Below are 22,759 nucleotides of genomic sequence, written 5' to 3'. Positions count from 1 at the left end.
CAGTGCTTTTGAAGTCACTGCCAAACAGACATACTGTAATTGTATTGTAATATATTGCTTATCTGTTCCTTATGCTGATTGATGTAAGTCCTTTTTAATTTTTAGCTTTTAGGTTTATTTTTATTGACTCCTTTTTATATTTTTTAGTTGTTGCCATTGTTGAGAAATTCAGATAAACTGTACTCTTTTTGTAGGTCTGCTAATACAGCTTGCAGGTGTAGCGTAAAGTTTCATATATTCCTTAGTTTCTCTTAGTGGCATTTCTAATCTGGCTGGGATTGCTGAGTGGAGAGCTTTTTGTGAAGATGTTCACATACTCATCCACTACATGTGACTGCTACCAACTGTGTGTAAAATAGGGGTTTCTCTCAAATGCTCACATGTGAATATGCCATGTGAAACTTCAATTTATAAGCTTGCTGCTGAGGAGGAGCTGGAGTTGGTTTTTAGAGAGGAAGAGGTTTTTGAGGGGAGCTTTCCTGCTAGGAGGAAGAATTGGATGGAAATTAGTGTACTATGAATATTGGGTCAAACTTTTTCATTCGCTGTCAGGAAAAAATGAGAACTCTGCTCTTGACTAGAATATCTGAGGGAGGTGGTTCATGCTGAGATAGACAGGAGAATGAAACTGGCTGCAGAGGGTTGTTTTTCCATGAGACATCCTGTTGTTTTGGTTTCCTCTTGCTGATTACCACCGCTCAGTGATCTTGGGTTTGTCAGGCTGCAGTGATGACTCAACTTCCCAGCTCAGTTCAAAAGTTTGTTCCCTCCAGGTTTTGTATCAGACTCACAGTCTTGTGTTCCATTCTTTTATAGACACACTCGTACTGTCACTGCACTGCCTCTGCCTTTAGACAGTTGGTTCATAATCTGCAACAGACTAAAGTAAATCTGCCTGCAAAACCAGCTGTTAGAGAAAGAAAGAATGGCATTTAACATAAAAACACAGGTAGGGTTGAATTTATTGTTTTCTAGATTGAAACAGTTTTGGCACATATAGGCTGGAGTTAGCATTCCTATTGGATCTGAAAAAGGCACTGTCAGCCTTGGAAATACTAGCAGTGTTTTTTCATTTTTGTTGCTCAGCAAAGTATCTTGTTTTAAAATAGCAACTGATTTTTGGAACAAGCTTGCATTTGGGAGATTGTTAAATTCATCTGTAGAAAAGTTTATTCTTAGGGGTGACAATGAGATAATAAATTAAAAATTTTATTTTCAGATGTCATTAGAAACAAATGTTGAAACCCAAGTACATAAAAACCACAACTCAAAGGAATGAGGATGTTGATCTTCCTTGCAGTGCTTTAGTTACCTGAAACGCATAAAACCTTAAACTGCCTGGTTGTGTTTTGCTCTCCTGGGCTTATGTTTAAATGTTAATATGGCTGGTACTAAATGCTAGCTTTAAAATGATCACTGGTTTGTGAAGGGTACAGTCTTCAGTAAATATAGTGAAATACCCAGAAGTCATGCTTTGATTCAAAAATTTGTACCAGAGTTGCTTATATTTAAAGTAATTTGATTGCAAAGCAATGAGCACAAACTCTGTGAAGGTAACATTCATAAAGTGACATTACATTGATCAGAATGTGTCAGTCTGACGTTTGTCTTTGTATCACAGTGTATTTACTTTGGGCTTGATAGAACTGATATTGATTTCCCTGCCTTATTGCCATTAGTTTTCATCATCACATTGAATGGTAGAAGAAAGTAATTAATGAAATAATCTAACTTAGTTAATGAGAATTTTGTCATTTTTCTCCTGTTCAGATATAATCCTCTGATAGACATGGAGCCATATTTTGCTGGTTTTAAGCACATGCAGCAGGACTATGAAGTCACTCTTGAAGTTGCAAGTGAAGAGACTCAAAAAACTAAAAATGCACAAAATTCTAGGATGGGGTCTTATGGTGTCAGCATTAGAGTCCAAGGAATCGATGGACATCCTTACATAGTACTCAACAATACGGAAGGATGTTTGCCAGAAAATCCTCCTCCTCCTGGAAAAGAACAGCAGGTCATTCCTCAGACAGTAAACAAGCCAGCCATGGACTCCAGTACTGCTTTTAAGTTGGAGGACAAAATCACTGAACATACAAAATTTGCTGGAACACAGCATGTGCAACTCTCTATGCCTAAAAAACTGCAGATAACCAATGCAAATGAAAAGGAGAGTGGAATGCCAGATTTTAAAGACGACACAATGAAATGCTCAAATTTGTTGAATTTTCAGAGACATCCTGAACTTTTGCAGCCTTATGATCCTGAAAAAAATAACTTGAACTTGGATAATTACCAGTCTTCTGTATGCAATAAATCTAAGTCTTTTGCAGATGAAAAAACTGAAGCAAAGCCTTGGATTTCCTCATCTAAAGTAGTGTCCCTACAGAAAACAAATACGTACCTTGCAGAGTCAACCAAAGCAAATTCAAAAAAAATACATCTGAACAGGTCAGTAGAAGATCCAAATAAGCAGCTGCAGGATTGTCCCAGTAGCACGATCAGCCCAGGTGATGCGTGTGTTTCAGAGTCATTTTCACCTGCAGGAGGATCCCCCTGTGTTAGTCCCACTGCTTATCCTGAGACAAAGAAACCTAGACCAGATGTTCTTCCCTTCCGCAGGCAAGATTCCAGTGGGCCAGTATTGAATGACTCCCGAAGATCCTCGTCCTCATCAGCTACTCCCACTTCTGCAAATTCCTTATACAGATTTTTACTGGATGACCAAGAGTACGCCATCTATGCGGACAATGTTAACCGCCATGAAAACAGGAGATACATTCCATTCTTGCCAGGAACTGGTCGTGATATTGACACTGGTTCACTTCCAGCAGTAGATCAGCTAATTGAAAAGTTTGATAAGAAAGTTGATGCTCACAGAAGAGGCAGGTCAGGAAAACGGAACAGAATTCATCCAGATGATCGTAAAAGATCAAGAAGCGTTGATAGTGCCTTGTCATTAGGACTTGATGTAAATTCAGATTATTTAAGTGAATTCAGTAAAAGCTTGGGTAAGTCAACTGAGCACTTGCTGAGACCATCTAAAGTTTGCCTTCACAAGCAGTTATCCAGAGATCAAAAGTCACCTTCCAAAGAGACGAAGATGTCTGCTCGGAGTATTGGAAAACTGCAAATGCCCAATAAAGACACTCAGAGCAGCAGTTTCAGCTCTTTGCAACACCATAAACAGAATGGAACAGATACAGACAGCTTGATGGCTAGATCAGCTACACTCCCAGGACAGAGTAAGAGAGAGGAAGTTAAAACAGTAACTTCTACTTTGTTGTTGCCAAACCGAATTACAATTACTCCCGAATCAGGAGCCAAGAAGATTTCTGTAAAAACATGTTCATCCGTCCCTAATATACAGGTAATTTTGAATTCATTTTTTAAGCTGTCCTTTGCACTCTAGCATATGAAGCTGCCATATTGTTAAATTTGTATATTTCTGGTCTTCATTAGAACAAATTCCCATCATACAATACTTCCAAATGGGATTGTTCTGGAGAAATGTAAATATAATTTTTTGTTGTTGTTGTAAGTATAGAAAACCTGATTTGTAAAACAACTGATTTTTGTATGGGCAAAGGAAGATGGTGAGGCCAAACAGATTCTCATAAATGATGTTATAAAGATTCTTAAGCATAAATGCACAAATGTAGAATGTGAAAAGATATGTATGCAAAATCAAGTTGTTTTCTTTTGGTGTGGAGTATGGTTTCTTATTGCAGTAAGGCAAAACTCCAGTGGATTTTTCAGAACTTCAGGTCCATGGCACATAAAAGTTTTCATTAATAGGATAGAATGGGGAATTCCAATTATACTGTTTCTATTTACAACTCTCACAGGATTTTTATCTTTTGACTTTTTTCTTTATATTTTAGGCAACTCCTGATCTCCTAAAGGGCCAACAAGATCTTGCGCAGCAAACAAATGAAGAGACTGCTAAGCAGATTCTTTACAATTACCTTAAGGAAGGGTCAGTAAACATACTTAACTTTTGGATAAGAGACTGCATTTTCTCAATATTTGTCTTCTATTACATTTGAAATGTGAAACAGTAAAGTGAAAGCTATAATTAGATGAAACATCTCTTTCACAATTCTGTATCTCAGCTGTCTCCTCTAAGGCATTATCTGATCTCAAAATACCCAGGTTACCTTACTTACATAAGGTGTTGTACAGGATATGATTAAATTGAAACTTGTGAATCAGAATATGGTTTGTCTTTTAAACACATCTGGAATTAAACTTTGTAAAATATAGAGGTTATTGGAGAATTCAAATAGTACCTCATGGAACTTTAAGCTTTCGGGTTTTTTAAACAACAACAACAATGAAGTGTTATTTCCTAAAGTTTGACAGAAACCTTCTTTGCTTTTAATACTTTGTGCATATGTAACTCTTGGTATTTTCTACTGATAACTTATTGAAATGTAAAGGAAGCTTAAATTAATTAAAAATACATGATGCATTTAAATTTATTTTAATTCCTGATATAGCAGGTTCTGGGACCTGTTCAAGGGTTATTTTATGATGCAGTAGTCAGGACTTCTAAAACTTAGAACTACTTCTTATTTCAATATGTCTGAGTAATACACATGCTGAATATCTGTCTTTCCACAGCCATAATCTTACAGAAGAGATTTGCACTTCAAGAGTTCAGTGGTCTTTTTTTTTTGTTTGGTTGGCTTTTTAGAAAACATTTGGAATACAAATTTTGAACTCCTCTTTTTGAAGATTTTAGCAAATCATAGTTAAGATAATTTCTGATTTGTTTGTATTATTTTGGAGGTTTTTGTGGAGATTATTATTAGTTTGGACAGTCTGAATTTGGTTTGATGTTAACAAAATAGTAACTTTGACCATATCATTGATTATTTGTACTGTCTGTTTTAGAAGTCCTGATAACGACGATGCAACAAAGAGGAAAGTGAACTTGGTTTTTGAGAAAATTCAGACTTTAAAGTCAAGAGCTGCTGGAAAGACACAGGTAAAGAATTTTTAATTTGCTTTGGCTTGTTTTAAAGTGGTGCAGTATTCAGACAGGGCCTTAATAATCTGAATCCCCTTAGTGACTTTTACTAGGCTATTCATGTAGTCCCTCAGGAATATAGCTTAATTTTGATGGCATGAGAAGGATTAAATGCTTATTGTCTATTATTTTATCCTGGGGTATAATTAGTAAAAATGATTTTTTATTTCCTCATATTCTTCTTAATCTAGATATGCATGTGCTTTTTCAGAAGATTTTAAGTGTAGTTGCTCAAAGCTCAGTTGACATTTTTAAGAAATCTGTTAGTACTTGAGAAGGAGTTTCGAGCAATGAAGAAAAATGTTAGGCATATTCATATAAAATTCCTTGGGTAAAGATAAAATTTATCTGCAGAGATAAATGTTAATCTTTTGATTGCAGTGAGGCAGACATAGCATGAGCGACTCATGTAGCTTTTGTTATTAATCACAGCATTATTTATTTGCAAAATACATCCTAAGAAATTAACTAAAAAATGTATCTGAAAACCTATCTTAACATATGGGCATGCTTTCCTTTGATGTCCATTTTGCATAATTAGTGATATCTCAGTAAAATTGGCTCAAAGTACACATGATTTGAGTCATATGTTGCCTAATTTGAATTTTTCTTTATGCTTGTATATTTTCTGTTTTATTGTCAACATGCCTTGAGCAATTACCAAGTTTTATGAAAACCAAATCATAGTTCCTTTGAAAATCTTAGCTTGGCCTGACCCATGTGAAAAAATCCCTGGTGAGCTCAGGCAGTTGATGCTATGCTTTGTTAGTCTTGCTTGTAGCTTTGTTTTAGATTAAAAAAATAAGAAACTATTCTCAAAGAACATCTTGGCTTTGTGGGAATAAATGTCTCTATTTAATTGTAGGTTTTGGATTCTTCGGCTGAAGTAAAAGCATTGGTGGAACAAAAAGCAGAACTTGAAAGGAAAGTGGAAGAGTTAGAGAAAAAACTGGATCTGGAAATTAGGGTACAGCACTTTATTGTTATAAAGCTTCTGATTATTTCAAATACACTTTTTAAAATAAGTGACAACTGATCCTCCAGCTGAATCCCTTTTGCTTCATATTCTTCTTAATCCAGGTATACCTGTGCTTTTTCAGAAGGCTTTTTATTTAAGGGGTAGATGGTCATAGCATTGTTACCCTTTGTAACAAATCCATTCTTAGTATTTGAGAAGGAGTTTGGAGTAGTGAATAAAAGTGTTAAGCACATGCACAATGCACTTCTTAGGTATCTGTAAATGTAAATCTGAGGTAAATGTTAATCTGTTGATTGCAGTGAGATAGACATAGACTGAGAGACAAACGGTATTAATCATGGAGCTGCTGTCTGTTATTTTGCTTAACTTTTGGTGTACAAAATTCAGAATCAGCAAAATTCCAAAGAAGAGAGAGATGCTACACGAGCAAGTCTGAAAGATCTTCAGTTGCAGCTTGATCAAAGTATATGTGAAAAAGAAGCCTTAAAAAAGCAGCTGGAAGAAAACGAGAAGGAACTCAGGCAAAACCTGGAGGAGTGAGTTAATTCTAGCAAAGTTATTCTTGAAATGTGTACCTTTTCTTAAACCTTTTAGATTAAAAGTACCTGTGTCTCCAGAATATGTTGAAGGAACCAGACAAGTGACATTTGTTACTGTAGGAAATGTTTCTACCATTTTAAATAGTCATGTCTTTAGAAAATCTGTAAGGAAGAGAAAGATTGCTGAAATAATAATCATTCTTTTAGTGCAAATTGCTTTTAATATTTCACAGTCAAAATATATAATTCAAGTCTTTGAAATGTGGAAACAGTTCAATGTCTAGAGTATCAGGTCTGACATAAAATACAGCTTCCCTCTTAAATACCTAGTTAGAAGATTTCTCATTTTTACCCCTCTGACATTTAATTTTTCTGCCTCATTTTATCCCATTCTCTCGTGGCAACATGTGAATGTGTATCTTTTTAGTACTTGAATGAACAAGTTAGTATTTCTACAAATTAAAAAATCCTATCTGATTTTTACTGATGAGGCTTTTTCAAGTGAAGATGGAGCAGGAAAAACACCAGACTGAGATCCGAGATCTTCAAGATCAGCTCTCTGAGATGCATGATGAACTGGATAACGCAAAACACACCGATGAAGGGGAGAAAGAGATTCTGATTGAGGTTAGTTACAAAGTATCAGAAGGGGGATCAGAAAGATTGCATGAAAAGAGGAGACTAAGATTCAGAAATACATGCCTTTGCTTTTTCTCTGCTATTAATCCAAAACAATGTAGCATTATTAGGGGTCCTAAGAAACCACGTTATAGCAACATTAACCCCAAAAGCAATACAGAGTGTAAGTACCATTGTTTTATGGAGCAGGAGAACAGATACCTTAATGGTTGACAGACAGGTGAGTTATCTACTGTTATCAGAAAATAATCTCAGTCAGTTTTAGCAATTAGGAGTTGGGGTCAGAGCAGGGAAGATTAGTTTAAAGAAGATGTATATCTTATCAAAGCCAGATGAGATTCAGCTAAAAAATGTAAAAGAACTCAACAAAGCAGTCTCTAAATTGTTTACTTTCTGTTGGTGGGACCAGGGAGAGAAGGGATGAGTCTGGAGAGGAGCAAAAGAGTTACAGGGTTTCTGTCAGCTTGGGATGAAAGAGGAATTGGCTGTAGCCTTGGTTATACTAATATACTTATGATGAAATAGACAACACAGCTTATTAAATTAGTTGATAAGGATGTGTAAGAGTATCAGTGCAGAAATATTAAAGATGTTTGCATGCAAGATCTGCTGAGTAGAATAGCTACCTTGTTTTGTATGTGGGAGATTTGATTACTCTTAAATGACTGTCTTAAATGTCAGGCACTGTAATTGAAAGTTGAACGTAAGTAGGGAAATATCACAAATGATGATGATAGTACTGAAAAACATTTCCTTTGAAGAAGAACTTTAATCTGAATAGAGAAGTGAGGGAAGAGTCCAAAATACATCTTACAGAATGTTGCTGTAAAGGTGATAGTGATCAAATTTTCTATGTTGTGTGGAGATAGAGTAAGAAATGAGAGACTTAGCTTCAGAAATTCAAAGAAAGTGTTAGAAAAAGTTTCTGTTAATACTGATAATTAAACAGAGGAAGATGCTGTCTGGGATGGTGGTAGGATCCCTTCCACTGTAGGCTTTTAATGGCAGAGTGGGTGATGTGTGTCAGGAGTGGTTTAGATGTCCTGATCCTCCTTCAGAGGAGGGGAAGCCTGCATTCTCTTTGAAAGTAGAAGTATTCACAGTTGGAGAAATACCAAATTAGAGAGTTCTTGAAGTGACAGATTTTTGATTGTTTCTGTTATTCTGTGTTTTTGTATGAATCTTTAGTCTTCAGATTCACTGACTCTCCAGTTCCTTCTCACAGATTTGTAGAGGGGAAATGACTTCTAGGGTTACCCTGGTGGGAGGAGGAAGGGTGTGAAGACATGGACTTGGTTGGGAAGCACTTGTTTTGTCTTCAGCACTTGAAGAAGCAACTTTATTTATTCTTTCCAGCAGAAAAGAAAGCAAAGAATTATCATTGAGTTTGTTTCTCTTGCACCTAGGGGAAAATGCTTTATCTTTGTTCTTATCTACCTCATTGCTAGTGCAAGCACAACATAGGAGTGTCTCCTGCATTATTTGCAGATGGCATAACATACACCATGAAAATCTTTTGATAGTTTTGCAGCATCAGTTATGTTGACCTATTATATAGAATAACAACTATATGTTATACTTCTAATAGTATTAGGGTTGAACAAATTTTCAGCTTACAATAAAAGCTGTAAAAAATATGTCAGTCATATGAAACAAAGTTGTCCTTGGGAAGCTTAAGTGCTTTCTTTCTGTGAGACATAAACAGAACATCCACAGGGGCTATTTGACACACAGCTGTGTTTAATTTTGGGCTTTAGGAGCTGATGCAAATGAAGCAGGATCTGCAAGAAGTATTGATAGCAAAAGATCAACAAGAAGAGATTTTGAGAAAGAGAGAGAGAGAGCTCACAGCTTTGAAAGGAGCACTTAAAGAAGAGGTGTCCAGCCATGACACAGAGATGGATAAACTTAAAGAGCAACATGATAAGGAATTGCTGGATCTGCGACAGAGCCTGGAGAAAGCAACAGAGGTACATAAGTGCTAACAATTACCTCTACAGGGGAAGATTCTACCTCTCTCAGATGCTGTGTACCACATGCTTTCAGATACTACTATTTTCTTAGCAAAATAGGCAAAGATTTAGGCCAGGAGATTCTTGGCTGCTGAGATTAAGTTTGATTTCATACACATCTCATATTTGGATTGTTTGTCACAGCTGAAGTTGTGGTCCTTTCTTCAAGCACTTATTTACTGCATTTGCTTAATTTCAAACTTTGAGGGAGAATAGATGAGAGCATAGTCCAGAGAACCATTTGCTTGTCCTGGGTTAAAGAGAGTCACCAAGATCTTGAGGATGCCCTTGAAGAACACTGGTGTGCTTTGCCAGTCATAATGCTGAAATAATTTCTAGCAGTTCTCTGTAGTTCTTTTAGTTCTTTGCAGGCCACTGTTCCTACATTCAGCTTCTCATGTCATATCCTGTTCCCTGGCTGCATTGTTCCACCTTGCCCATTCAAATTCTCAATATCAGTGTGGGGTTTTGTGTTTTATTTTGTGTCCTTTTCATTTATTGAACTTAAAGCTTGTTTACTGAATGGTCAAAGGAATGTGAGCACAAGAAAACAGCAGGGGTTTGGGTGTTTTGAATCAGACAGGAAGAAAACAGAACTGAAAGAATTGCCTCTTCCAGCATCTGCAGGAAGTCTTTGTGAGAGGGAGAATAGGAACAGGTTTAAAACGTGTGTATTTATTATTGTTTTCCAAAAGATGTCCTTTGTGAAATTTTCTTTATTGAGACAGCAGGTAGGAACATATTGAAAGATTTTTTTGTATGAGGACAGTTCTCTTAAAGTTTTGAGCATTCTTTTTACAGTGACAGCTTTTTGTGTCTTTTCTATATTCCCTCATTTTATTTCTCAAATGTTTGAGAAGATTTCTGCAGGCAGACCAGGCTTGACCAATATGTCAGAACTGTAGGCCCAGTTTTATGCTTAGAGATATCCATGCTAATTCATGTCTGTTACCTACACTGGTCTTAGGTTGGTTGTAGTTATCCTGCTACTTGTGACCTAAAACATAACACAGAACTGAAGGAAAATTAAGCTTGAAGCTGGAAATAAGTTTCCAAAGCTTTATATACTCCATGAGCAAAGTAGGAGCTCGTCTGGAAGATACTGGATAGGTATTGTATGATTGAATTCTGACAAAAGATTATCCTTTTAAAGGTTTGTTTTAAATGTGCAATTCTCTTCAGAGGTTAGAAAATTTTATAAATGCTAGTTTGTTTATGCAGCCTAGGACTTGTACTTGAGGTTGTTCAGCTTTGCTTAAATGTGTTGTTTCTCTTTGTTTTACATCATCATGAAGATATTTGACTTGTCTGAGCTGTATTAACTGAATTAGTTTTTTTCTTTGAGAGAAAAGTAGAACATTTAAATTATCATTTTTTATTACACAGTAATCGTAGTGACAGCTCAACCTCAATGAACCATCTTTTCAAAGTTAGTGCATGGTAATTTACTGTATTTCAATTATGGAGCTGTAATTACAACTGACAAGAAATGAAAGAGTAGTCTGTTTGGCATAACAATAACACAGCCTGGGAAATGGCTCTATGACAGGGTTGCTGTGGCTTAGAGATATTTATAAATAGCATTTATTTACTTGCATGGCATAGTCTAATGGTAAATTTAATAAGATGTACAAAAGTGAAATTTATTTGTTTAATGTTGGTCTAAGTACCAGTTCTCTTCCCATTTGAGTAGAAATTTTTATTTTTATTTGAAGTAAAACTTTTAACATGTTTAATTGGAATTTTAATTTTTTAAATTTTTTTTTGAATCTTGCTAGTATTTGTACTCAATGATTTCTTGAAGCACAGCATTATCTTTATGCCTGCTAGCTGAGATTTGTTGTCAAGTTTGATATATCATTTATCAGGAAAGTATAACCATTTTCTGCAGGAAGTTTTCTGACTGATCTGCTGTGTTCTTATATATATTGTTAATTATTTGGTTTATAATTAATCTGAAATACCCAGGAGACATATACAGTTGAAGATACTTGGCCTGTTGATTTTTTTTTTTTCATATATTACTGCAAGCTGGAAAATACCTGATGGCAGGACACAAGAAACCTACATAAAAGATTAGTGGGAAAGGCCATTCTGTAGTATTTGATGAGCAAAACAGGAGTGTAAATGCTGTAATAGTGGTTAAAATATGGATAAAAAATGTGGATACAGATGTTTGATGGATCAGGTTGTATCAGGACCTTTATGTACAGGAGTAGTTTGTACTTAATGTTGCTTCTAAATCATCCAGATTGGTACAATGAATAAAGGTGTTTTATGATATATAGGCTGTTAAGGAAGTTTTAGCATGGAGAAAGGAAGTAGTTTTTATGCCAGTATTAAATCAACAGAATTTTCATCTGCTGGAGGCGTCAGATAAGCTGGCAAATAATGTGAAGTGCATTTAGTCTGTGTGATTAGAATGCCACATAGATCTGTTTGCAAATAATGTTAGAAACATATTCAAGGTTATCTGATAGAAGAACAGAGCAGGGTTGTTTGTCATCATGATTCTGTTCTCATGCTCACTAACATGGTGCTAGTTTGGGTTTTTTTTGTTGGGTTTTAATTTTGTCATTATCTGGTTTCTGTTTTTTTAAATAGAGAATTTGAAATAAAGTCACAAATATTAAGATATTGTTTTTCTTTGTTACAGTTTACCTTTTTAACTTATTTTTGTGTTATGTCTTTTGCTTGTGGTGGTCTTGAGATGGCTGTGACTATTCTTGACTTCATTGCTTGTTTGTTGAGACTGAGACCAGACTATTTCCATTTAACAATAGGAAAAGTTTTGTTCTTCCAAGACATACCTCTGTGGGATAACAATTGCCTTTATTTTAATAATAAATTAAAAATTAATGTCTTTCTGATTAACAATATATTTCTCCATGACTGCAAGTGCTAGAACGGAGATTAATATGAACTGTACTCGCAGTTTTAATGTCGTAGAAAAAATTCCATTATTTAATCTGGCTCTACAACACAACAGTGCAGGATTGTACTATTTTAACCATGAGTGCTCTGTCACTGTAGATGAAGTGCCACGGTTTCAAAAAAATTTGGAAATAGCTTTTGGAATGTAATGCTGCAGGTAAAAGGTGGTAGCACACTTCAATTAATACGATTCTAATTTCACTGAAATTATAGCAGCTCAGGAGGGCAGTTGCAAACTTCACATTTAGTTGCACAGCACTTCAAATTTCCATCTGTATTTAGAGAAGCTGGCTGAACAAATGATGTTGTTCAGAAAAAGCTGTAATCATCATGTTAGGAAGAGGCTTATCTAAGCCTGACCTTGACTGATTTATTTGGCAGGTCATATGTCTGACCTTGTTCTCAGAGTGGTAATAGAGACACTCAGAGTTTAGAGCTGATTAATTTATCAACGCGTTTAAGAATGCAATGAAGCTGGTGATCACGTTACCATTAACACATGTATGTGTTACATATGATTACATTATAATTAAAGAGAAGAAGGAATTTTACCAGAGCAAATGTAGGAACAGCAAAAGGCAGTGGTTACCTTCTGCACATGTTATGAACTAAAATGGTCCTCTTTTAAGATAAGAAAAAAAATAAATCTCTGGTATTGTACATGAGAAGATGTGGGTATTCTCAGGTCAGTCAGAGAGAAAGAGAAAGGTTTTCTAACCAGGCGAGAGCCTGGGAAACAGTTGGGAAAGAATGTAAATAATTCTCTAATCTATCTTGTTATTCACATTGTTTATAGATATGTCCTGCCACTGTGCGTCATTCACTGCCCACCAATGGTGTGGGATGTTTTTACTCTAAGACCAATGAAATTAGTCTTCTCAATGTTCTCTATATATAGAGCGGTACATTTGAAATAAACATTTTCTTAGCCCTCTGATCTGGAGTTCTTCGTTCCCGTCCTGCTCAACAGCATCAAGAAGAAGCTTTGGTTTTGGTTTTTCCCCATCTTGTTAATTTAGGTGAATCTAGCACAAACTATAAAGACATTTGAAATGAAAAGTAACTATTGAATCTTTTTCTACTTAACCTGATAATGTGTCTTCCTCAAAGCTAATAAAAATCTCCCATGTAGAGCAGAAACTTAAAAACTGGCTTAAGCATTCGAAATCATACTGAGATATACTCTGTATGCCTTTTTTGTATAAATGGCTTGGAAAACATAACTAAATCTAGTCTATTCTGAGAACCTGTTTTGGAATAATACTGTACAGTGAACAGTGGTTAGCCAAGTTACTCAGGGAAAAGTGAAGATACAAGTGTAGAGCATTGCAAAACCACTTTGGTACTTTAAGTGATTTAATGTATGTAACTATAAAATTATATATATATATCTGAAAAAAACCCAATGCCTTGTTTCATGCTGAAGTGAAATCTTAGGGCTATAATGAATCATGCTAAAAACTCACAGTCTTGATAGCAGTAAAAGAAACAAATGATATAATAAGAATTACTTGGGCATGGAAACATCATTATGAGCTCTTATCCATACATCCGTAATTCATCTGAATCTGCATCCTGAATGCTGTGTCTGAGGCTGGTATGTTCACCTCAAGCAAGACACATAACAATTGACAAAGATTTAGAGAAGGTGATCTAGGATTTGAAATGCCACTGGTGGGTATTTTCTTTCCTCTGCCTGCCTGAGGCAGCTTTTGTCATGTTGAAATAACACTTCTTTGTTTCAGTTCTAGAAGCTGGTTGGTAATGGATCTAAACTGTGTACAGAGTCAAATGGTGGAGTGAGTGGTCCAAGTCAATGTTTCATCTTTCCTGACCTAACCTCTCTCCCCCTTTCATTTTCTGGCCTCTTTTACCAGCCTTCTAAAAGCCTCGTAAGATTCTGATTGATTTGCAGTGTGGTACAAACACAGAAGGAGTGGGGGAAAGCGAGGGAGGGTAAGCAGCCAGAAGTGTGATAGTGGAAGGAAAGCTGCAGACACTCCTTCAATAGGTATCATTATTGGAAACACCTATTTCAGAACTGTATATGAAAAGTTTGGAAGACAGACTTGATTTGTTTTGCCCAACCTGTCTGTTCTGTGTGTGGAAAGGAAGTTGGTAATAGCATCATGCATGTTTTCAGGACCCATTTAATGAAGTACCAAACAAATGATGGAATATTAGTGTTGTCAACACGAATATAAAATGTGCCTCTAAAGCACTCTGAATACGTAAGTTGGTGACTCTGTCTTTAAGTTCCACCTCCTCCAGTCCTTCATTTCCATGCAATGGAGGAGTTTACTCCTCCATTTATTTGGTGGGTATGTGTGTGGGTTTGGGTGCAGTCAGTACCATGAAACTACAGCTAGTATGTTTTATACTGTATGTAGAGTCAAGAAAGCCTCTAAGCAAAATTGTCCTACAAAGTTCTGTTTGAGTTGGATTGGACCACATCTATAGGATAATAAAAAAATAATCCTGTTTATCTGACATAGTCATTTAACTATTGTGGACCTTCCTCTGCTAGGACTATTTCAGTAAGTCTGGGTTAGGAAGGGGGGTTGTTTGTGATTTTTCATTTTCTTTGTTTTGGAAGCTTTGCAAGAGCTTGTACAGCCAGTTACTTCTTTAATGCCATCAGGAGAATCTCTAATCCTTGTTGGCAGAAGACAGTTTATGTATTCAGGTGATTTTTCTCATGACAGTATATGCCTGTTTGTGTATGTATGGGAAGTATTTGACTCTGTTAAACAGGAGGGAGCAACGTGAACACAAGGTTGGTTAATATTTTACTCTAGTCTATCCAACAACTTCTGACCTTCAAAAGACTGTTAGTATAAGCCAGTCTGAGTATGTCATGATACATAGCCAGGGGGATAACATGACATTGATGCAGGTACCGGTTAAGAGCTTAATACTTTCCTGGCCCTGGATTTTATAACTTATATAAACGTTAGGTCATGCCTAAATTGGAAAATTTTGTTTAATATGCTCTGTGTAAAAGAGGGCTGCATTCTCAGTCTTCAAATGTAGGTATTTAAATCTTTCATTACATTTCATAAATGAAAACCTAAATAGTTTTGGAAGTAATATTAAAGACATGGTACCATTTCAAGCAGTGAAAATGACCTTGTAAGAAAACAAACCTTTTCTCTAAGCTGTCACCAGTGAATTTTTAATGAATTAGTAGAGTGGTTCTAGCTGAAATGAAATGAGAGACCAGTCTTGTAAATTTGTGCACTTGCTTACTGAATAATCTCTTGAAGTACGGCAGAGAATTTAAGCTGGTTACAGTGTACCTTGCGAAGAGAGGGAAAAAAAAATCACTGACCCTTTTAATAGGTAACTAATAATAGCTTCCAGTGGCATAGCCATGTGTTAAAGTTGGCTAGGCCTCTGTTTGAGATTATGGGAAGAATTAATATAATCTGTGTCAGGTAGAAAAACAGTAAATGCAGCCATTTAGGCTTTTTTTGTAAAAGTTTTGTTGGTTTTGTTGTTACCTTTTTTGGGGGAGTAGGTAGGATGGGTTGGTATCCTAGCACTCCATTTGTAAGGAATTTTCATACTCCTTTTGTAGAGATACGAGATTTAATTATCCATGCTATCCTATTATTCATCCCAAGGCTTCCAGCTTGTTTAAGAAATAGTGTCTGGGGTTAGAAGAATTGCCTAAAGGTAAGCAGTGGTAAAAATGCCCGAACTACAAGCAGAGGTACAAGCAGAAATAAAGACCTGTTATTTGCATTCATGAACTTTGAAAACCAGATGACTGTAGCTGAATAATACTGATTTCAGAAGCTCCCTTTACAGAAGAGCTAATAATGATTACAATTAAAATCTTGTCCTTATGTGGAGACTCACTATGTTTGTTTTCATTTTTTTTTTCCCACAGTGTCAGTCTTTGGGGGTAGAATGGTTTTGGGTTTTTTTCTTTCTTTGGAAATCACCTGCATGTTACTTAAGGAAAACAGTGTCTAGTTTTATTTAAACTATTTTGTTTATATACAAAGAGAAATAGAAATATATTTGGTATCTCTGTCACTGCTACCCCCCTCTGGATCATCTGAGGGAGTTGGGTAGATATGAATCCCTGAAGCCACATGAAACTTCTTACATGTAGTTCAAGAAGTTAAATTAGTCCAGCATCAACCTAAAAAGGTGGCCCATGAGTCTTCAGAGCTGGTTTCAACAGCCAATATCTTGGTACCTGAAGTGTTCTACACCAGGAATAGGATGAAGTAAGCAGCAACACCATTTCCCTTTTCCAGAAGATTATGGAAGATTATCCTGACATTTACTTAGATTGCACAATTTTGAATATTAAAAAAAAAATTGAAAATCTGTTACTTTCATTAAAAAGTTCCAGTTTGTGCTCCAGCTCATTTTGAATGGAGGTTTATTCTTCAAGTATGGCTGTTAAAGAACAAACAGTTAATTGGTTGAAACAGTTTTCACAGAATAACATGATGTCAGCTGGACCATGGCACCAAGTGCCACATCCAGTCCTTCCTTAAACACTTTCAGGGCCAGTAACCACCACCTCCCTGGGCAGCCCGTTCCAGTGTCTAATCACGATGGCTGACAAGAAACTTTTTTTAAAGTCAAACCTAAACCTTCCCTGCCACAGCCTGAGGCCAGGTCCTCTCGTGCTGTCGCCGTTCCCTGGGAGAAGGGACCGACTCCCACCCGGCTGCACTCTCCTGTCAGGGAGCTGTAGAATGATAAGGTCACCCCTGAGCCTTCTCTTCTCCAGACTGAGCCCCCCAGCTCCCTCAGACTTCTGGTCTAGACCCTTCCCCAGCTCTGCTGCCCTTCTGCACCTGCTCCAGCCCCTCAATGTCCTTCCTGGACTGGGGAGCCCAGAACTGGACATGCAGTTCCTGATATTCAGTTGAACTGGATTCTGAAAAGAAATGTAAAGGTTTTTAGAAGAATTTGCTGACTTTTGCCTGATCAACATTGGATTTAGCCAAAATGTAAGGATTCTAATACATGGCAAATGATGATACTTAACTTCCACACACTTTAAGTCTTCCTTTATTTTGTAAAAGGACTCTAAGGATCCCATAGTGTGTAGTCACTGGCAAAGGGGAGTTTCACCAGCTAAAACACTGAAGTCAGCCAAAACTATTTTTTAATGATCAGTTACACAACCTCTCTCATGTCTTTGCCAATGTTGAGGGTGTGGTAGAAAAAAAAGGTGTGGAGCCACAGAATATTTTCTGCATTCCTATCCAAAAAGTATTTTTTCTGTATTTTTCTGTATTCAGGTTGAAACTGAACATTTCATTGCATCTAAAGGACCTTGATGTCCTGTTCAGTTTCTTGGGGTTTACACAATAATGAGTGTTTGGAAAGATTTTGATGCCTTTTATACTATCTGTTCACTGCTTGCAACAAAGATCAGAGTAGAATGCTGTATAAACATATTTGCTTTACTGAGATTTCTGCAACAAAGGAGTTGGAACAATATTTATTGCTTTATTTTAACTTGGTCTTGACTAAATTTAATATGTTTAAAAATACTTCTGGACACATATATAACTATACACAAGGCACAAACACAAGCTTTATTAGATTAATTTCTTGTTAGGCAAAATGCCTGAAAGGAGCAGGATGAAAGGTGAGGGAAATGCATTTTACTGCTGCTGTTCCCTTCTGTGTTTCATAGGCCTAGAGCTGAAAACCAAATGCCACATGCATATAAACTCCAGCAGCTGTGACTGTGTGGCTCAAATAAGCAGACCTATGTTAGGTAAAACTTTATAGATCAGGTGTATGTGCCAAATCAAACAATACACACACACATATATGTATGTAAATACATGTGTGCTCATTTTCTTCTCATCTGTTAGGAATTAAATGGAGCTTGTACATACTATTAAAAATCTTCTGGAGAAAGAATTATAGACATTTTTTTCACAGACTTTTAATTCTTTTTTTTTCTGAACATTCCTTTTCCCTGTCATCTTCTAAGTAATGCTATTCCCTGTATTAAATACAGGAAAGTAAGAGGTAGAGAGATTGGTGTTGAGAGGATCCTTCAGTTGCGCATGTCCAAACAGAAGTACCTAAGTTAACATTGTTAGTCATTATAAAGTCTTTGATATATTCAGGGTACAATTTTTGCTGACTTCAGTTGCAACTGTGCACTCAGATCTCTGGAAGCCAAACCCCAGTGTCTCAAACACCAGGGAAGTTAAGGAGCATGCAGTTAGTGATCCTCTGGAAAGATTTGGCTGAATGACTTGCCTCGGGAGGTCTTTCGCAGAGACAGCAACAGACTCCAGATTCTCTAGGGCTGGTTTTTGGGTACCTTAGCTGTGAAACTGTCCTTTCTCTTTATTGCCACTCATTTATAAATGAGTGCATTTCTGCTGTAAACTCTAAAATTCTCAAGCAGTATGATTAATCTTTTAAGCTTTAGTATTGAAATATGTGAGAACTATTAAAAATCAATGGTTATTGAACACCATGGATTATATTCTGCCATGTATGATCTATTTTTGTGGTCAGAAATGGATTTTTTTCAGTGAATCTTTCTTCTAGGATTTGATAACTTGTTTTATTTGGTTTGAGTCCACTGCTGGACGAATAAGTAAATTTACTGCATGTGTACTGTGGCACAATGACAACATCAGAATGCAGAAGCTTATCTTCAGTCAGTCACAGAGGACTTTGTATTGTGGGAGCTTCTGTACAACTGTGTTTTCTTTCTTCTAGACAAGCTTCTTTTTCTTTATTCTCAGCTTCTTCCAGAAATTTGCAGCCCATTTCCAGCTCCTTTTCCCTAATCTCTGTAGCTTAATGTTGCTGATAAGGCTTACATAGTCTTAATCAGGAGTTTAAACATGATCAAATTTGAGAAAGTGAAAATAAAATAAAGAAAGAGAGAAAATAAAATATTCAATGGATTCACAGGTAATAAATAAGAAGGTAATATGAGTGTGGTTAAGAAGTGTTCAAATGATGTGGTTATAAAATCTCTGTTCCTTCAGAGATTGAGGAGATGCATATCTGAATGTAAAACAGTACAGATGTAGGGACTAGAAGGCACTGAATGCCCTGGAAGACACAGCAAGGACAGGCAGATTGAAAGGAAAGACAAAACAAATGCAAGTAAATAAGCATAATAAACAAAATGCTTAGGGTATTTACTTACATAAATATAATTCTGTAATACAATGTAGTAAATAGTAACAGCAAGAAGTTGGTTTACTAAAACGTGCTGCCACAACTAGTGAGACTGAAAAGAAATAAACGTTTTCTATATCATAGGGAAGAAATGCAAAATTGGAATTCACATATGTTAATTTTAAGATCCAAAAGAGTCCACTTTAATTTTTGATAAAATTGCCACCCTCCCCCCCCACCCCCCATTCTTTGAGGGGCTTGAGATTTTGCAGAGGTGTTTTGTTTTTTTCTTTTTCTTTGTTTGGCAAATATGTCTGAATATACAGTATTTCATTCCAGATTTTGTTGACAAGAATCTTGTTTAGCCAGTTTTGTCTGTTCTGTGCTCTGTATGTTTATGTGCATAATCTCCTTTAAACTTTCTGAAGAGACTGATCCACAATTCTTTGAACTAAAGTTCTTATATTAACCATGTCTGTTAATGTTTTATATTCAACTTAAATCATTACTTTGTGACCTTCACCTAGTTCTGTTACCATGGGTTAAATTATATAAACTTAGTTAAAATAATTGCCAGAACTTTTCCAACATTCCCAAATAAATAAATGTAAAGGATTTATGAATGGGCACCAACAGAAGTCATTAACTGATGTTGTGTCATTAAGCCTTGAGGACCATTAGTTAACTCACACTGTTTATGTGCAGCACCATTACAAACAAGTCACATGTGGACTGGGGAAAATGGATCCACAGCACAATCTCTCCCTGTCTGGCTTTTTCCTCATTTGTACTTACTGCCCCTTCAGTGTTCAGTTTTTCTTCTTCTTTCATCCTCATCTGTCTACCCATTAATTGAATGCTTTTGCAAACAGCCTTCAACTCCTTTCTTGAATATGTAAACCAGTCCCTGAATTTTCAGTGAAAACATGTGTCCCTGCTCATGTAGGCAGAACCCCAGAGAACCCCACTAGCTTTTGGGCAAATACTGTTGGACAGTTTAAACTGTCCTTATTGTTGCCACTTCCAGTTTTAGCCTATGAAGCACAGCAATAACCAGACTTTAGCAACATACATAGTAATTTCACTGTCATTTCAATGCAGTGGTTTTCATATCTTTTGCTTCCATGTTTTGTTAGGGAAATTCTATGCAGAGAGCCATCCCTAATGACAATGTTAAATTGTACCTGTGGTGTGTACATGAGTGCTCTGCCTGCTGGCTTGTGGGACTGCAGGAGCACACTGCCTGTGTGCAGGGGCTCCACTGGCAAAGGACACAGCAATCCTTTTATGCATCAGCAGTGGCCGTGTATGGTGTGATAGCTGCTGGCCTGAACCTTATGTAAGTGTTCAATATATGGACAAGGATCCCTCTCCACCAGGTTCTCCCCTAATGGTGTTGCTACAAGCTCTGTCAGAACTGCATTTCAGTGCTTGTATGCTTTGTGTATGCTCTCCAGTGATCCCTAGGCTTTTTGCTGTCATGTTCACGTGTCTTCCGAACAGCAGGCCTAGAGGGGAGGTAGAATGTAATGTGGGGTGCCGGAGAGGACTAACAGTGGAGAATACAAGGCAAGACATGTGGAGACTTTTGATACCTTAACTTTCTGTGGTAATCTGCTATAGGATATGGCACACGTTGCCAAAAGCTCTTATAATCCAGAAACTTCATTTGTGCCAGTGAAGAAGCTCTGCATGAAATCCTCAGTACTCTAGGGAAAAATGAATATAAGCTTTTTACTGTCTAAACCCAGCTGTGTAATTTGACTCTTGGAGAAATGATGCTATGTGTGCTTTTTCTTATACAAGAAACATCTAAACTGTATTTGTACGGCTTGACTTTGTTTAAACTTCATTATCAAATTGAAGATACTTTTGGATTGTTTTGTCTAGTATCCTCCTGAACAATATCGTCAGGATGATCTTCCATGCCTTATGTGTGCAGTACAGTTGTGTAAAGTAAATTGATAAGATAGATACTCCTGTGTTTCTTTTCAGTCTTGTCTGAAACAACTTGAAAAGATGTTGAAACAATGTGTACAGTGAAACCCCACGTTGTGAAGAAAATTCCTTGTAGTCTCCCCAGATTTTAAGTAAGAAAAGCATTCACTCTCCAACTACAATACAGTGCAGCTCTCCATATATACCAAGAGAGTTTTCTACCATAAAAGTATGTGTGTGTCAAAGAAAGGAATTTTGTCCTTAACATGTTAGAGAATTTGCTTTGGCAAGTATAACCTTTGTAATGATGCCAAGGTCATTAGAGACCTGTGAAGATCTGCTGGCTAAGTGCTGGTCACTCAATCAGCTGGAACTTTAGCAAGGTTTATTTATATATCCAATTTATTTCCAAGATTTTAAATTAGGTTAATAAAGACAACACTTGCTTCTTTACACTTCTCTACATTTTACATGTAATTTGCTAATTTACTGAAATATATATTGAAAAAGGAGAGCAAATAATAGTTTAGTTTAATGTTAGGGTCTGTATCCTAAGATACATACTACAAAAAACAGGCTGGAGCAGATCTCTAGATATGATGGCACTGAACACTAGTTCAGTGTAATCTGAACTAAATTTTGAACCTCTTAGGTTAAATAATATATATAGATAGATATTACTTCTGTGTTTATTTATGTATATGGATTCTGGGGGTGGTTGTTGGGTTGTTTGCTTTTGTGCATGTGTGCATTTACTTTTAAGTAGATACTGTTGCTTGTGTTGGGAAAGTAGAGCAAACCATGGTTGATGTAGTGCAATCTCCAGGTCTGAGTGGGTCTACTGCACTCCTCTCTTACTGTGCAGCCCCATGTAGGCAGTTGGATGAAAAAGAACAGACAAATCAACATTCCTTTCCCTCAACTCCCCAGCGTGCCTCAGCTGCTTTCACTCAGCTCCAGAAAGGAGAAATGAGACTAAAAGGAGCCACTGGTGGAGTGCTTGCTAATTAGTAAAACTTCGCTGCATGCAGAAAGCAAAAATTAAAGGAATATATAAATGCTATTGAAATTCCAGTATGTGAAATCTTAAAGCATCGACAGAGATTTATTTCAGAGCTTTTAACTAGTCATGTATTTAGAAGAACAAGTTTTTTCAGGATTTTCAAAAGACCAGAACTTGTCAGCCTGCTTATGCTGCCAGTTTTTGTATAATAAGTTCATTGACCCTGTAGACAGTCTGAGTGTTTTCTGAGTTACTGCTTTATCTAATTTGCATGATTTTAAAGCTGCTGCTTGCTAGAAAACAGTCTAGTGAGGGCACTCTTTGTAAACACCCTTTTATATAACTTTGCTTATTCCTTTTGGGTAAGGAGAGGGGAAGATAAGGAGCAACAATCAAAAATAGTGTAAATGAAAAGTGATTTTCATGCTTTCATATAATATTTCACAAAATAGTTTCTGAGTAGTTTGATAGGATTTCTTTTGTTTTCACCCAGATAAACACAATTTCACATGCAAAAAATGTTATGCTTCAGTAGTGAATGTG

General features: G+C 36.5%; 1 protein-coding gene across 3 annotated transcripts in view; it reads left to right on the top strand.

The window, feature by feature from the left end:
- The first annotated feature begins 874 nt into the window (after positions 1-874).
- CGNL1 (cingulin like 1) overlaps positions 875-22,759 on the top strand; it is a 42,934-nt gene continuing 21,049 nt past the window's right edge. For all 3 annotated transcript variants that reach the window (XM_053988755.1, XM_053988754.1, XM_053988756.1), the window contains exons 1-8: positions 875-949; positions 1,771-3,370; positions 3,885-3,979; positions 4,900-4,993; positions 5,901-6,002; positions 6,402-6,550; positions 7,045-7,180; positions 8,950-9,162. In XM_053988755.1, coding sequence (XP_053844730.1) covers positions 1,790-3,370; positions 3,885-3,979; positions 4,900-4,993; positions 5,901-6,002; positions 6,402-6,550; positions 7,045-7,180; positions 8,950-9,162 — 2,370 coding nt within the window. In that variant the 5' untranslated portion in view covers positions 875-949; positions 1,771-1,789. The remainder of the gene's footprint in view (positions 950-1,770; positions 3,371-3,884; positions 3,980-4,899; positions 4,994-5,900; positions 6,003-6,401; positions 6,551-7,044; positions 7,181-8,949; positions 9,163-22,759) is intronic.

The sequence above is a fragment of the Vidua macroura genome, chromosome 12 (assembly GCF_024509145.1).
Source record: "Vidua macroura isolate BioBank_ID:100142 chromosome 12, ASM2450914v1, whole genome shotgun sequence".
In the NCBI taxonomy this organism is placed as follows: Eukaryota; Metazoa; Chordata; class Aves; order Passeriformes; family Viduidae; genus Vidua; species Vidua macroura.
This window is presented reverse-complemented; position numbering and strand designations above follow the sequence as displayed.